The sequence below is a fragment of the Tribolium castaneum genome, chromosome 8, assembly GCF_031307605.1.
Source record: "Tribolium castaneum strain GA2 chromosome 8, icTriCast1.1, whole genome shotgun sequence".
Classification (NCBI taxonomy): domain Eukaryota; kingdom Metazoa; phylum Arthropoda; class Insecta; order Coleoptera; family Tenebrionidae; genus Tribolium; species Tribolium castaneum.
The window spans coordinates 11,044,477-11,059,853 of NC_087401.1; the positions used below are offsets into that span (position 1 = coordinate 11,044,477).

General features: G+C 36.8%; 6 protein-coding genes across 6 annotated transcripts; all 6 read right to left on the reverse strand.

Moving 5' to 3' along the window:
* Positions 1-356: 356 nt before the first annotated feature.
* LOC659998 (uncharacterized) lies at positions 357-4,221 on the reverse strand. Its single transcript, XM_966262.3, has 15 exons — positions 4,006-4,221; positions 3,715-3,960; positions 3,523-3,668; positions 3,367-3,476; positions 3,063-3,317; positions 2,834-3,014; positions 2,448-2,787; positions 1,990-2,223; positions 1,696-1,944; positions 1,504-1,649; positions 1,347-1,456; positions 1,108-1,300; positions 1,002-1,060; positions 764-944; positions 357-715 (listed from the first exon to the last, which is right to left on the reverse strand). Exons 1-15 carry the CDS (start codon positions 4,198-4,200, stop codon positions 370-372), a joined length of 2,991 nt encoding a protein of 996 aa, XP_971355.2. The 5' UTR covers positions 4,201-4,221; the 3' UTR covers positions 357-369.
* Positions 4,222-5,630: 1,409 nt separating this feature from the next.
* On the reverse strand, positions 5,631-6,989 carry LOC135266850 (putative fatty acyl-CoA reductase CG5065). The gene is made up of 6 exons (XM_064358185.1): positions 6,792-6,989; positions 6,452-6,727; positions 6,260-6,405; positions 6,105-6,214; positions 5,801-6,055; positions 5,631-5,751 (listed from the first exon to the last, which is right to left on the reverse strand). Exons 1-5 carry the CDS (start codon positions 6,927-6,929, stop codon positions 5,871-5,873), a joined length of 855 nt encoding a protein of 284 aa, XP_064214255.1. The 5' UTR covers positions 6,930-6,989; the 3' UTR covers positions 5,631-5,751; positions 5,801-5,870.
* A 128-nt stretch (positions 6,990-7,117) lies between these two features.
* On the reverse strand, positions 7,118-8,924 carry LOC100142091 (fatty acyl-CoA reductase wat-like). The gene is made up of 6 exons (XM_015982450.2): positions 8,666-8,924; positions 8,378-8,623; positions 8,189-8,334; positions 8,035-8,144; positions 7,555-7,987; positions 7,118-7,504 (listed from the first exon to the last, which is right to left on the reverse strand). Exons 1-6 carry the CDS (start codon positions 8,858-8,860, stop codon positions 7,156-7,158), a joined length of 1,479 nt encoding a protein of 492 aa, XP_015837936.1. The 5' UTR covers positions 8,861-8,924; the 3' UTR covers positions 7,118-7,155.
* A 120-nt stretch (positions 8,925-9,044) lies between these two features.
* On the reverse strand, positions 9,045-10,870 carry LOC100141869 (fatty acyl-CoA reductase wat). The gene is made up of 7 exons (XM_015982449.2): positions 10,628-10,870; positions 10,337-10,582; positions 10,146-10,291; positions 9,990-10,099; positions 9,686-9,940; positions 9,456-9,636; positions 9,045-9,409 (listed from the first exon to the last, which is right to left on the reverse strand). The coding sequence occupies exons 1-7, from the start codon at positions 10,820-10,822 to the stop codon at positions 9,064-9,066; spliced, it is 1,479 nt and encodes a 492-aa protein (XP_015837935.1). The 5' UTR covers positions 10,823-10,870; the 3' UTR covers positions 9,045-9,063.
* A 1,260-nt stretch (positions 10,871-12,130) lies between these two features.
* LOC100141599 (leucine-rich repeat-containing protein 51) lies at positions 12,131-12,930 on the reverse strand. Its single transcript, XM_001812324.4, has 3 exons — positions 12,780-12,930; positions 12,344-12,735; positions 12,131-12,293 (listed from the first exon to the last, which is right to left on the reverse strand). The coding sequence occupies exons 1-3, from the start codon at positions 12,871-12,873 to the stop codon at positions 12,171-12,173; spliced, it is 609 nt and encodes a 202-aa protein (XP_001812376.1). The 5' UTR covers positions 12,874-12,930; the 3' UTR covers positions 12,131-12,170.
* A 1,401-nt stretch (positions 12,931-14,331) lies between these two features.
* LOC103313777 (homologous recombination OB-fold protein) lies at positions 14,332-15,272 on the reverse strand. The gene is made up of 3 exons (XM_008197926.3): positions 15,138-15,272; positions 14,952-15,092; positions 14,332-14,906 (listed from the first exon to the last, which is right to left on the reverse strand). The coding sequence occupies exons 1-3, from the start codon at positions 15,171-15,173 to the stop codon at positions 14,373-14,375; spliced, it is 711 nt and encodes a 236-aa protein (XP_008196148.1). The 5' UTR covers positions 15,174-15,272; the 3' UTR covers positions 14,332-14,372.
* Between the last annotated feature and the right edge of the window lie 105 nt (positions 15,273-15,377).

The window sequence follows — 15,377 nt, forward strand, 5'->3', positions numbered from 1 at the left end:
AGAAAACATATTAAGTCTTTAATTTTTTTCATTAATTCGCAATGATAATTTAATCTAAATGAAATAAGAATCCAGTTTTCTCATATTTGTTATTCGGCAAATTTTAGTCACTATTACTAAAATTTATTTCGTATCAGCCAAATAATAATTTAAAGAAACTAGCAAATATATTTTGTGACCTTTCGTCTAAAAAAGTGTCGAAATTTGCTACGTTTAAATGTTCTGTCTCTACATTTAGTGTTGCTAATATAATTTCAAAATCGTAGGTCACAGTAGTTGTAAATCTAACCGATCGGTTTTTGTGTTGGTTTGGTGGTAGGGATTTTAGTTTAAGGAAATGAAATAAAACTACAGAAAAAATTTAGAAAATTACATAACAAAGTGTAAAATGAGTTTAACAAAAAGGAAAAGACAGTAAAACAACAAAACAAGCGACGAGTAATAAGCGACTCTCAAAATCCTGACTTTTTTGTGCCCCAAAGGAATGGTTTCTTGCGACTCCTTCAGTAAGTAAGTTCGCCCCCCTTCAACTGTCTTCCTGAGATAATTCCCCCAATGAAAGTCGCTCATATCAAACCGAAACAAATTTTTATCATCACTTTTCATTTTTGCCCAAAGTTTGTCGACATTCTCATGCTTGAAACTGAACTTGTTCAACGTGAAATAGGACACTTTGCTTAGGGTGTAGTTCAGTCTTTTGACGTTTTTCACAGCCCTGATGGAGACAATTTTTTAAGACAATAATTTAACAATTGTGACTTACATTGGTTTTTTGCCAACACAAAATAGGACCAAGTCGACCAACGAGAATACAACGGTGTGAAAAAGAAACGTTTGGACGTCGTGGTACAATTTACTATCAGTGAAACTGAACCCATAGTACCATAAAATTTTAGTGGAGGGGTAATCCCAAGCACAGGTTTCGATCAATTGGGCATATTTTTCTAAACCATGTTGGATTTAATTTAAGTTAATTTAAAAATTTAAATACAAGCACTTACGCCAAGATATGAGGTTTTTGTTCGACCCGGAATAATTAAAAATTGTAATTTGATCCGTTCTAAAAAATTGGTGTAATAATTTTTTTTGGAAGTCATTATTTCTTACGTTTCTTGGGCCACATTCCAAGTAGAAGCTAGAATAAAATTACAAACATAATCACAAGGTACCAAATGACAAGGGGCCTTTTTTATAGCGTGGACACTCCTGACAATACCTAGAGCTATAGCTACTGTCATTCCTATAACACCGTAGAAATTGTCAATCCATCCAGGCACTGGTTCTTCGGCACATGTCACCACTAAAATTTCAGAAATGTACAAAAGTTGGCATAAATCTGATTCTACCTATCGCTGGTCGTACTATTCCTATTGGGAGGTTTTTTCCCTCAGATTTGATCAAATCCTCAGCTATTGTTTTGGTGAAAACATAAGCATTGGGCCATTTGCCCAATAATCTGAAACTGGGGTCAAATGACACACTTTTGCCACTATTTTTAATTACCCTGGAGTTATGTTATCCAAAATTTCGTCGTCCAACGAGTCGACAATTTGAAGTAAAGTCCGGGGAGTCACCAATGGTGTGTAAAACTTTTCTTCAATATCAATGTAAGGACAGTTGGAATAGGCGGTGGACACGTAAATAAAGGCCTGAAAAACATAGTTGAATTCCTCATTTGAATTCGTGCGAAATTACTTTTAATTTTGGCATTTTTTTGGCCAACTTTAGGCAATCCCAAGTACTTCGTACATTGATGTAGGCGGCTGTTCGTAAAGGTTGGTCAAACTTGACATTAGCGGCTGCATGTATCACGATACTTGTTTCGGCAATTAGCACATCTTCAGTCTCGGGGGAAATCCCTAAATTGGGGCGCTCACAATCACCACTGACGAAGACAATTTTTTTTCGAAATTCCGGATTTTCTTTTTTCAAACGCTCGAAACACTAATAACTGGACGCTTTTTGGGGTTTTACCAAATAGGGGCTTACCGGAAAATTGAATAAGTCGTCGAAGCGTTCGTCGAGGCTTCTGTCTTTTTTGGGGCGCACTAAAAGAAAAATTTTTGCGATTTGGTCGAATCGCAGGAGTTTCTCGATTAGGGTTTTGCCCAAAAAACCCGTACCACCGAGAAGGAAGACGGTTTGGTTTTTGAAGAAAGTATTAATTTCGCTCGACGACATTGTATTGGACTGCTGGTGTGGGCGAGAAAAGGTGTATTTATGTTTTCCAAATTTTAATTATTCGTTGTAAAAAGTACAATCGCTTCATACATCATAATTTTATTTGTTCAAGTCTGAAGACGAATTACAGTTTGGCTTGTGTTATTTAGCTGAATTAGCAATGTGAATTTCGTCTATTGTACAAGTACAAACAGAATTAATTTGAAAAATATTGAAGCGATGACAAACAAGAAAAAAATCGTTGATTTTAATCAACTTTATTGGAAATAGGAACCAAACAAAAACCTCACTAGTTTATACATGAGAAACCAAAACACGGCCATTAGAGTATAATAAGCAAAAAACAAAATTCTAAGTTTCCGTTTCCCTCTCGGAATAGTATCGGGAGTTTCCTTCAGAAGGAATTTTCTACCTCCGACAACACAGTCGTGGACAAACGAATTCCAGTCGATCGTATCCAAAAGAAACTCAAATTTGTTCTTATCATCATCGCTCATTTCGTGCCACAATTTTGTAACATTATCAGTGTCAAAAGTCCAGCTTCGGGTCGAGAAATACGAAATCAAGGCGAGCAGTTTATTGAGACGTGCGTAATTTTTCACAGCTCTGTAAAAATAAGTTAGACACTTCTTTACCATTTTCTACAACTTACAAAGTCGGTCTTCCGATACAAAACAGGATGAAATCTACAATGTAAGCCACAACAGTGTGCGTGAAAAATATATAAATGTTGTGCCAAGTCTTATTTTCTTGTAGTTTGAAGACGGGGTACCAAATGACTTTATCAGACGCTGCGTTCCAACATTCGGGCTCAACTTTTTTCATAAATTCATCTAGAAGAACGTATTTTTGGGCAAAATCGAGCAAAAATTGGTTGTTACCCCAAGTGAGTTCACTTTTTTTGCCAAAGTGGACGTAGTTGTAAATGACCGGGAATTTCGGTTGATCTCTTGCGGTTTTATAAGTCGCTGCTATGATTACATTGGCGACATAATCGACGGGTACTAGGGGTGCTATGGCGTCTAGTTTTGCATTCAGACTCCTCAAAACGCCCAAAGATGCAGCTAGAACTATACCAACAACTCCGTAAAAGTTGTCAATCCAGCCGGGAATTGGTTCTTTGATCGAACCTATAACTGATTGACTTGGTACTAGAAAATTCAATACTAGTGCTAGGAGAATTACTGATAGCTGGGCGTACTATGGCAATCGGGAGGCTAGTACCAGCTGATTTGACTAAATCCTCAGTTATGGATTTGGTGTAGATGTAAGTGTTGGGCCAAGGGCCCAACACACTAGAAAATTTGTGAAATGGCCCTTAAAAATTCATTTGGTACTTACAAAGGTGTTATTTCCGTCAAAACATCGTCGTCGAGGATATTCACCACCGAGAGTAAGTTTTCAGGTTTTAGGGGTGGTTCGTAAAAATCTTCCCTAATGTGAGGGTTAAGACAGTTGGAATAAGCCGTCGAGACGTAGACAAAACTCTAAAACCACCCCTATTTTCGACAAAATCGCGATTTTTTTCATTACCTTCAAGTTTGGCATCTGTTTGGCCAACTCGAGCAAATCTCGAGTCCCTCGAACATTGAAAGCTGCCTCTTTGAGACTTTGGTCGAATTTAACATTGGCAGCAGCGTGGATAACACACGTCACTTCCTCGCGCAACAAGTCCAAATTTTGGGCACTGAGGCCCAAGAAAGGCTCTTGACAATCACCGTCCACCAAAAAAACTTTCTCCGAAATGTTGATTTTCATCGATTTGAGTAATTCGAAACACTGTTTGGAATTATTTTGAGTTTTGGATTTTTCTGGGGTACTTACAGGCAAGTCGAAGAGTTGGTCGAATCGTTCTTGGGACGTTTTCCCTTTTTTTGGACGCAAAATTAGGACGATTTTTTTTATTTCGGGACATTCTCGAAGGAGTTTTTCGAGGATCAGTTTGCCAACAAAGCCGGTTCCTCCGGTTAGGAAAAGTGTTTGGTTTTTGAAGAAATTGACTATTTGGTTCGGTTCCATAGTGAGAACTAACAAGGGTTCGGAAAATACTGGAATATTTGAAGTTTTTTCCAGTGGGGATAGCGTTTGATTAATTGCAAAGTGCAATATTTACATTGAATTCACTTGTAACGACCTTCATTCCAGTTTTACATTTTCTACATAAAAAAATTTCAGGATATTTCCGGTTTCTAAGAGTTTTGTTCGGAAACAAGGTATTCAGTAACAGGCATTGGTTATTTCAGACTTTTTTTTTGAATAACGAATCAAAATTTACAAAAGTACTATTAAATCAAAGAGAAACATTAACTGCTGGTAATCACAAACCAAAAGATAGTATGAACATTAGCAAGAAGAGTATAATGTGCAACAAACAAAATCTTCATTTTTTTCACGCTGTAAGAATCCTGTCAGTGAGTGTATCACCATTCTACTCCATTTGTTCCAAATAAAATTCACAATATTTCTTACGTAATAATAATAGTCAAATTTGCGTTTTTCATCACTTTTGGTTCTTCGTAAAAGCTCGTATCACCTCGTGACATTCCGGCAAACTTTGTGTAGGCTCGTATCATTTCGTCTTATAAATTTTTGTCTTTTGTATTCATTTTGTATCTAAATTCGAAATAAATAGACGGAAAAATTAAATACTGGTTTCAAGTCTCACATAATTAATTTTTAGAGTAAAATAGGGCACAAATTTAGAATTTTGTATGGTACTGGAACCCAGTGATGAATTTAGTGCCAAGAAAATTCACCAGTTACGAAAGAAAAACAAACAATTATGAAAATCGATAGGTTTTGCTAGAAAAAGACCAAATATTCCTACTTTTTGAAGGAGAACATTGATTGGATGTAATGAGTAATGACCGACAGCGGGGGAATAGGGACGTGTTTTTAATTCAGTATTTCTAGATCAAGTTATGCCAAATTATCACGTGTCTTGCTCCGCTTATGTCATGTACGATATTTGTATACATCTAACTGGAGAGTATTCAAAAAATAAAAACCGTTCATTTTAACCAACTTTATTAGAAAGAGGAACCAAACAAAAAGATCACAAATTTATACATGAGAAACCAAAAAAATTAAAAAATTTCGCGTCTGTTTGGGAATACTATTGATGCTTTCCCTTAGAAGGAATTTTTTCTCTCCGAAAACACTGCCGTGGGCAAGCAAATTCCAGTCGGCCGAATCCAAATGAAACTCAAATCTGTTCTTATCATCATCGCTCATTTCGTGCCACAATTTTGTAACATTATCAGTGTCAAAAGTCCAGCTTCGGGTCGAGAAATACGAAATCAAGTCGAGTAGTTTATTGAGACGTTCGTAATTTTTCACAGCTCTATAAAAATAAGTTAGACACTTCTTTACCCTTTTCTCCAACTCACAAAGTCGGTCTTCCGACACAGAGCAGGACGAAATCAACGATGTGAGATACAACATTGTGCGTGAAAAATATGTAAATGTTGTGCCAAGTCTTATTTTCGCGTAGTTTGAAGCCGAAGTACCAAACGACTTTATCATACCCTGCGTTCCAACATTCGGGCTCCACTTTTTTCATAAATTGGTCTAGAAGAACATATGTTTTGGGCAAAATCTAGCAAAGATTGGTTGTTACCCCAAGTGAGTTGACTGTTTTTGCCAAAGCGGACGTAGTTGTAAATGACCGGGAATTTCGGTTGTTCTCTTCAGGTTTTACACGTCGCTGCTATGATTACATTGGCGACATAATCGACCGGTACTATGGGTGCTATGGCGTCTAGTTTTGCATTCAGACTCCTCAAAACGCCCAAAGATGCAGCTAGAACTATACCAACGACTCCGTAAAAGTTGTCAATCCAGCCAGGGACTGGTTCTTTGATCGAACCTACAACTGATTGACTTGGTACTAGAAAATTCAATACTAGTGCTAGGAGAGTTACTGATAGCTGGGCGTACTATGGCAATCGGGAGGCTAGTACTAGCTGATTTGACTAAATCCTCAGTTATGGATTTGGTGTAGATGTAAGTGTTGGGCCAAGGGCCCAACAAACTAGAAATTCGTGAAATGGCCCTTAAAAATTCATTTGGTACTTACGATGGTGTTATTTTCGTCAAAACATCATTGTCCAGGGAATTCACAACCGAGAGTAAGTTTTCAGGTTTTAGGGGTTGGTTGTAAAAATCTTCCCTAATGTGAGGGTTAAGACAGTTGGAATAAGCCGTCGAGACGTAGACGAAACTCTAAAACCACCCTTTTTTTCGACAAAATCGCGATTTTTTTCATTACCTTCAAGTTTAGTATCTGTTTGGCCAATTCGAGCAAATCTCGAGTCGCTCGAACATTGAAAGCTGCCTCTTTGAGACTTTGGTCGAATTTAACATTGGCAGCAGCGTGGATAACACACGTCACTTCCTCGCGCAACAAGTCCAAATTTTGGGCACTGAGGCCCAAAAAATGGTCTTGACAATCACCGTCCACTAAAAAGACTTTCTCCGAAATGTAGATTTTTTTCGTTTTGAATAATTCGAAACATTTTTTGCTGTTTTTTTTGTTATATTTTGGCTATTTTTTTGGGATTATTTAGAGGCAAGTCAAAGAGTTGGTTCTAGAGACCTTGTTGCTTTTTTTGGTTTAGGATGATTTTTTTGATTTCGGGAGTTTCTCGGAGGAGTTTTTCCAGGATCAGTTTGCCAACAAAGCCTGTTTCTCCGGTTAGGAAAAGTGTTTGGTTTTTGAAAAAGTTGACGATTTGGTTCGGTTCCATATGGGAAAAGGATTGGGAAAAATTTTGAACATTTGAATTTTTTTCATTTGAATCGTTTGGACTAATTCTCAAGTACAATATTTACATTAAATTCACTTGTTACGGTCTTGGTTCGATTTTATATTTTTATTTGCACGAAAAAAATTCAAGATATTTCTGTTTGTAACAGTTTTCTTCAATGACAGACATTTGTTATTTCAAATTGTATTGAAAAACGAATCAAAATTCACAAAAATATCAAACTAAAGAGAAACATCAAAAGCTGGTAAACCAAAAACCAAAAGATTGCAAGGAGAGTATAATGTGCCACAAATAAAATCTTCACTTTTTTCCTCGCACGAGGAATCGTGTCTTGTGAGTCCTTCAACAAAAATTGCCTTCCTCCAAAAATACTATCGAAGGCATAACTATTCAAATCCATTTGGTCGCAATAAAATTCAAAAGTTTTCTTATCGTCATCACTCAATTCATTCCATAATCGTCGTACGTTGGAATCGTCAAAACTCCAATTCCGGATCGCAAAAAACGAAGTGCATTCCAAAAGTTTGTTCAATCTTTCGTAATTTTTGACGGCGCTACAAACTCAAAAAAATTACGAATTTGGAAGAAAATAATTTCAACTAACAGTGTAGGTCTTCCGAGACAAAACAACACAAAATCGACGACGTATCCCAAAACCGTGTGCAAGAAAAAAATACGTATGTCATGCCAGCGTTTGCTCTCGACGTATTGACAACTGTAGTACCAGATACATTTAACGGACGCATAATTCCAATAGTACCCTTCGATTATTTTCAAAAATTCTCCCCAAGTCAAGTCATTCCTCCTCATTTTTACGTAATTATAAATGCGTGTTTTTTTCGATTTGTCACGTCCTGTTTTACAAGTGACTGCGAGAATTAAATTTGCAACATAATCGACAGGTACTAATAACGCTTTTGCATCTAATTTTAGATGCAAGCTGTGTATCACGCCCAAACCGACACCTAAAACTAGACCAACAACTCCATAGAAGTTATCAATCCAGCCAGGGATTGGTTCTTTGAACGCACTTATAACTGAAATTGAGTTAGTACTAGAAATGTAATACTACAATTAGGATTACTGATAGCTGGGCGTACTATGGCAATCGGGAGGCTAGTACTAGCTGATTTGACTAAATCCTCAGATATGCATTTGGTGTAGACGTAAGTGTTGGGCCAAGGGCCCAACAAACTAGAACATTAACTAAATGGTACTCAAAAAATTGGGTTACTTACGAGGGTGTTATTTTTGTCAAAACATCATCGTTGAGAAAATTGACCAACCATAGTAAATTATCGTGTTTCAAGGGTGGTTTGTAGAAATCTTCCTTAATGTGAGCGTTCAAACAGTTGGAATAAGCAGTCGAGACGTAAACGAAGCTCTAAAATATTTTTTTTCGACCAAATTGCGATCATTTTAATTACCTTCAAGTTTGGCATCTGTTTGGCCAACTCGAGCAAATCTCGAGTCGCTCGAACATTGAAAGCTGCCTCTTTGAGACTTTGGTCGAATTTAACGTTGGCAGCAGCGTGGATAACACACGTCACTTCCTCACGCAACAAGTCCAAATTTTGGGCACTGAGGCCCAAAAAAGGCTCCTGACAGTCACCATCGACCAAAAAGACTTTCTCCGAAAAGTTGATATTCGTGGATTTGAGCAATTCGAAACACTTTTGGCGTTATTTTGGCTAGTTTTTGGGGCTACTACTTACAGGCAAGTCAAAGAGTTGGTCGAATCGTTCTTGGGACGTTTTGCCTTTTTTGGGGCGCAAAATTAGGATGATTTTTTTGATTTCGGGACATTCCCGAAGGAGTTTTTCGAGGATTAGTTTGCCAACAAAACCGGTTCCTCCGGTTAGGAAAAGTGTTTGGTTTTTGAAGAAGTTGGCGATTTGACTCGTTTCCATTGCTGAGTGTTGGGAAAACTAACAAGATTTTGTGCAACTTTGTTATAAGTGCAGTGCGTTTTGCAAATGCAACATTAACATTGTATTCGTTTGTAACAGTTTTGAATTTATTTTGCATAAAGCATAAAAAGTGTTCAAAATATTTGCGTAAAGCTTACTGGCGGGCATTCAAAAATAAAAATCGTTCATTTTAACCAACTTTATTAGAAAGAGGAACCAAACAAAAACCTTACAAATTTATACATGAGAAACCAAAACACGGCCATTAGAGTATAATGCGCAAAAAACAGAATTCTAAGTTTCCGTTTTCCTTTTGGAATAGTATCGAGACTTTCCTTCAGAAGGAATTTTCTTCCTCCGAAAACACTGTCGTGGGCAAACGAATTCCAGTCGACCGAATCCAAATGAAACTCAAATCTGTTCTTATCATCATCGCTCATTTCGTGCCACAATTTTGTAACATTATCAGTGTCAAAAGTCCAGCTCCGGGTCGAGAAATACGAAATCAAGTCGAGCAGTTTATTGAGACGTTCGTAATTTTTCACAGCTCTGTAAAAATAAGTTAGACACTTCTTTCCCATTTTCTCCAACTCACAAAGTCGGTCTTCCGACACAGAGCAGGACGAAATCAACAATGTGGGCCACAACAGTGTGCGTGAAAAATATGTAAATGTTGTGCCAAGTCTTATTTTCGCGTAGTTTGAAGCCGAAGTACCAAACGACTTTATCACACGCTGCGTTCCAACATTCGGGCTCCACTTTTTTCATAAATTGGTCTAGAAGAACGTATGTTTTGGGCAAAATCTAGCAAAGATTGGTTGTTACCCCAAGTGAGTTGACTGTTTTTGCCAAAGCGGACGTAGTTGTAAATGACCGGGAATTTCGGTTGTTCTCTTCCGGTTTTACAAGCCGCTGCTATGATTACATTGGCGACATAATCGACCGGTACTATGGGTGCTATGGCGTCTAGTTTTGCATTCAGACTCCTCAAAACGCCCAAAGATGCAGCTAGAACTATACCAACAACTCCGTAAAAGTTGTCAATCCAGCCAGGGACTGGTTCTTTGATCGAACCTACAACTGATTGACTCGGTACTAGAAAATTCAATACTAGTGCTAGGAGAGTTACTGATAGCTGGGCGTACTATGGCAATCGGGAGGCTAGTACTAGCTGATTTGACTAAATCCTCAGTTATGGATTTGGTGTAGATGTAAGTGTTGGGCCAAGGGCCCAACAAACTAGAAAATTCGTGAAATGGCCCTTAAAAATCCATTTGGTACTTACGATGGTGTTATTTTCGTCAAAACATCGTCATCGAGGGAATTCACCACCGAGAGTAAGTTTTCGGGTTTTAGGGGTGGTTCGTAAAAATCTTCCCTAATGTGAGGGTTAAGGCAGTTGGAATAAGCCGTCGAGACGTAGACAAAACTCTAAAACAACCCATTTTTCGACAAAATCGCGATTTTTTTCATTACCTTCAAGTTTGGCATCTGTTTGGCCAATTCGAGCAAATCTCGAGTCGCTCGAACATTGAAAGCTGCCTCTTTGAGACTTTGGTCGAATTTAACATTGGCCGCAGCATGGATAACGCACGTCACTTCCTCGCGCAACAAGTCCAAATTTTGGGCACTGAGGCCCAAAAAAGGCTCTTGACAATCACCGTCCACCAAAAAAACTTTCTCCGAGATGTTGATTTTCATCGATTTGAGTAATTCGAAACACTTTTTGGAATTATTTTGAGTTTTGAATTTTTCTGGGGTACTTACAGGCATGTCGAACAGTTCGTCGAAGCGTTGTTGGGACGTTTTGCCCTTTTTCGGACGCAAAATCAGGAAGATTTTTTTGATGTCGGGACATTCTCGTAGGAGTTTTTCTAGAATTAGTTTACCGACAAAACCCGAACCTCCGGTTAGGAAAAGTGTCTGGTTTTTGAAAAAATCACGTATGTCACTCGTGGACATTGTGGGACACAACAAATAAACGACTAATTAAAGGTTGTCCCAGAAATGATAAATAGTGATTCAGTTGAGGTGGGGGCATAAAATTTCGTTGGTTATTTGAATAAATAGAGGAGGACAGTGGCGGAGTTTAATACAACCTTGAAGAAGAAAAGCAGCACAACAACAGGAAATCTATGAATATGTAAATCTGTGTAGAAAGCATAGAAAATTAAAAAATCTCAATTGATTCTGCAGTAGGAAAACCTATGAACTCATAAGAAAATACTAAACCTAATTAACGAATGTAATCTAATCTAGGTATAATTTGGAATATTTTTCTGAATTCGTCTAATTATGAAAATAAATATTCTAAGAAATTTGAGTGAAGGAAAGGAGAAAAAAATTCTAACACGCTTCAACCAACGCGAAAAAATGGAAGATTTAACTGAATTTGCCAAAAAAATTTTTTTTTAATAAAAAAAAATTAAATTTGTCCAAGGTATAGGGATAAAAATTGGGAATTATACTGAAATGGAAAAACTGGAAATTTTGATACAACGGAAATAAATAATTTGAATTTGGAATGGGAATAGTAGAAAACTAACCAATTTTGACAGTGTCTGAAGTAATTCGGAAAATTGAAAATTTAGATATTCAGAACCTGAACAAAAAATGGGAAGTCTCGATGAATTCAAGGGAAAAATTAAAAACACGGTTTATTTAAATAATTTATTCAAACGCAAAAATTAATATCACGTACACCAACCAAAAAATAAAATGCACCAAAAATCATAATTTAACACTCAAATGCGTTCTGGAACATTCTAATAAAAATAATAATCGAACTAAAATTAGGAAGTTTCGTAAGAAACCTAAAGTCTTGAATAGTGAAATCGACAACTTTGCTACGCCACTGATCGGATTTCCTTTCGTTTGAAATAAAAATGTAAGTGTTGGAGGTGATTGTCTACAAATGTTATTGTCATTGTCATGAAATTATTTATTCTGTAAGTAAACAAAACACCGACTGTTGGGTCAATTTATTGACATAATTTTAAATAAATCTTGGTAAAATCATGAATTAACAAATTGCAGAACCAACCATTCGTTAATCAATATTCTTAAATAATTTACAACGAATAGATTAAACAAAAGAAATAAGTGAAGTGACTTGCAATCAGTGAATTTTTTCTTTATTCATTGGTATAGTTTTCGTCAGTTTATTTTCCACTGGGCATTGTAATGTAAAATTTGACTCCTTGAACTAGAAATGAACCGGAGAATGTTGAACTCGCCTGTTTTTTTTTCCGAAAGAAACTGTACAATAGCTGTCTTTTCCGATTTATTTAAGAAAAATTGATTAAATCAATCAATCGTCGCCCTTATTCACCTCCTTGGTGCCCCTTATCGCTCGAACATCCTTCAAAAATTCGGCCGGTTTCGGGGCCAATTTCTCATTTTTCAAAACCGGCGTAAAATCTAAATTGTCGATCTAAAAATCGAGCGAAAAAATAAAAACCAAATAAACCTCGACTTCATCACTTGTGGCAAAGCCGCAATGATATAGTTCCTATAATGCGCCAAATTCGAGATGGGATTCCCATGAAAAGTGATAGTTTTCAGCATTTTCAAATTCTTCAATTTGAGGATCTGGTCCAAACTCTCGATGCAATTCCCGTGAAAATAAACGATTTTCAAATCGGAAAATTTCAAAATCGTGTCTTGAATCTCCGTCAGTTGATTGAAGGAAAAATCGATCCATCCCAAACGTTCGGGAAACTCCAAAATCGAGTCAATAAACACGTCCAAATTTTTGATATTTTTCAGCCGATTATTGTTAAGCCATACGGACCGGGTTAGGAATTTTTTGTGCTGGGCTCCGCGTTCGGGCACCCCGCCGAGCCGGGAGGCGCGCGCTTGCTCCGGCCCTGTCGCTGCAAAGCAGGGTTGGGTCGAGGCGAATTTGGGAGGGGCTCACCTTCGAGGAGTTTTAATTTTTTGAAGGAGAAATCCGCCGGTTTGCTCGTCTCTAATTCGCGCTTTTCGTCGATTTGCATCTTGGGGGACGACATTTAGGTGACAGATGGGCGTTGTTGCTTTCAAAGTCTTTAGAATGGGGAGGTTGCTTGGTAACAGTATCGGTAATACAGAGCGCTGCCAGCGTGACATCATCCAGTATGCTTTACGAAAGTAAAAAACAGAAAGAACAACTGAAATTTTAGTAAAATATGATCGTATATAATAATACAGCTCGCGAGAATAGATATAGTTAAATATTACAAAAACTGTTCATCAGAACTTATTCAAATTTAGTATATCTTAAGAGTATATATAAATTCTATAGCTTCAGATATTTATCAATTTTCTATCTCCTCCAGTTGTTTTTAGGAACAAGACTAATTTGATTTTTTTAAATCGCAAGAAGGGTCAAATTTAATATTTTTAAGAAGATATTTTTTTCTGAGTTCTTTAGTGTAATACCTGCAATAGAAACTAGTTTTACTTTTTACTTTTCCAGAAAGACTAAATAAATAAATTTTTTGAATTTTTTTTACCTTTTAATAAAAATAAAGATGGGCATATGTTCTGAATTCATAAAAAATGCTCTTGTTAAAAATATTAAAATTGACCCTTCGTGTCATTAAAAAAAAAACTAGCCTTGTATTTTAAAAATAAATGACCAAAGAAAAGTTCTCAGATGATAGAATTTAAACACTTTTAACTGTTTCCCAAATTTCGAGGTGCTCTGTTAAACACAGTTCTTAAAATATTTAGCTGTATCTATACTTTTTAGCGCCCCTGTATAAGGTAGATTGAGTCTGCTTCAAGAATATTTTATTATATCTTAAAAACTTGTAATCGTACAAAAATCAACGTTTGCTGTTAAATAGTACTTTATATGATCTGAGGCGTGCTATTTTTTTCAAAATTTTCTACAGTTCCTTAAAATAATTATAAATTTATTTTTTAGTTAAGTAATAAAGTTGCTTAAATATTTATTACTCTTTCTAAAACAGAGAGTGCTGAAATGTTTTGTGCAAAAAATACGTCATAAATAAAATAATCATAAATTCCAATGATGTTTAATACCATGTGCTGAATTTGTGTGATAATTAGTTTTTGAGGTATCGTTTATAAAAAAAATTTCGGAAAACAGTGCCACTAGAAATTGCGCCAAGAAAATGCAAACATTTTACAAATAAAACAAAAGTATATATTTATGAAATTTTAATTTTTTTTTTCGTTTTCAATCAATAAAATGGTAATTAAAGGTCGGTGTTAGCAACGATTAATAAATCGTCATTTATTAGTTAAACAAAAAATTGTTTTAACAAACGTCTGTTTGTTATTATTCTACATATTCGTATTTGTCAAATCTTTAAATTAAGCGTTTATGTATTTGTTGTGCCGTAATATCACGAAAAGTCTACATGACGGTTTAAATGAGCATACTGGATGACGTAGTTCGCGCGCTTTGCGGCTATTGGCTAAGCGTTACTTTGGTTGCTATGGGAGATTTAAAGGCGGGGTTTTCAAAAATTAAATTCTTTATTATTATAAATATTATAAATCAAAAATCATCAAAAAGCGAGTCAAGATCGACCCCATCGAGTGCCTTTGCCCAAATTTCTTCGTCTTTTGGCTTAGTTTCGGTTGGTTTTTTGGGCCCCTCATTGGACACCTCTTGTAGTTTTTTGACCCCCGAACTCGAATAAATCGCCACCAAATTATTTGGAGTTATGGTCAAGTAGTGATTACCTGAACTAGTTGTAATGACACTAAACTGTCTCAAAACAATCACAGAATCGGCAACTAAAAATTCCGAATACTCCTCAAATAAATTATGAATTATTGAGCCCTGAATCTCCCCCGTGGGGTCTTTCAAGACAACTTTAACAATGGTGTTTTTCCCCTCGAAACATTCGACGCTTTTAATGATAGCCCCCAGAAATGGGGCCTTGCGATTTGGCAATTCCTCGCGAGTTGCCGCCCCCTTAATCCAATTAATATCAAACTGGTCGATTAACGTTTCGTGGTCGCGGCACATTTGGAGCCAGGGGGCTGCCTGGAACACGGAGAAAGACATTTGGGAGCACGGAATGACCTAAAATTGAATTATAGCCCCCTGGGATGGCCCCACGACACTTGCCTCATTTTTCGTGTTTTCCAAGTCAAGGAGCCCCGCAGGTCCTGGGAATTTACGCTTAACGGGGGCATTTACTGTTTTGGGGCGTTTGGGGGGCGAATGACTCTGGTGTTTGTTAATTTTATCGAAATTTAAACCCAAGTCCTGATAAACAATGACATAACCTCACTTTAGACAAAACTAACTTACATCACCAAAATCAAAGTCGGTATCACTTTCGAACATTTCTGCTTGTGATTTTGGGGCATTGACTGGGGTTTTGCCCAGTTTTAGTGCCAAAATAAGGGAAATTAATTTAAAATTCGAGTTGGGTTCCGACTTTACCGACAGGACTTTGACAATGTCGCCAATCTAACGCGTAAAAAATCGCCAGCTTTGAGCAAAAAATTGCTGTTTTTGTTGTGATCAATAAGGTGTAGTGTGAGGAGT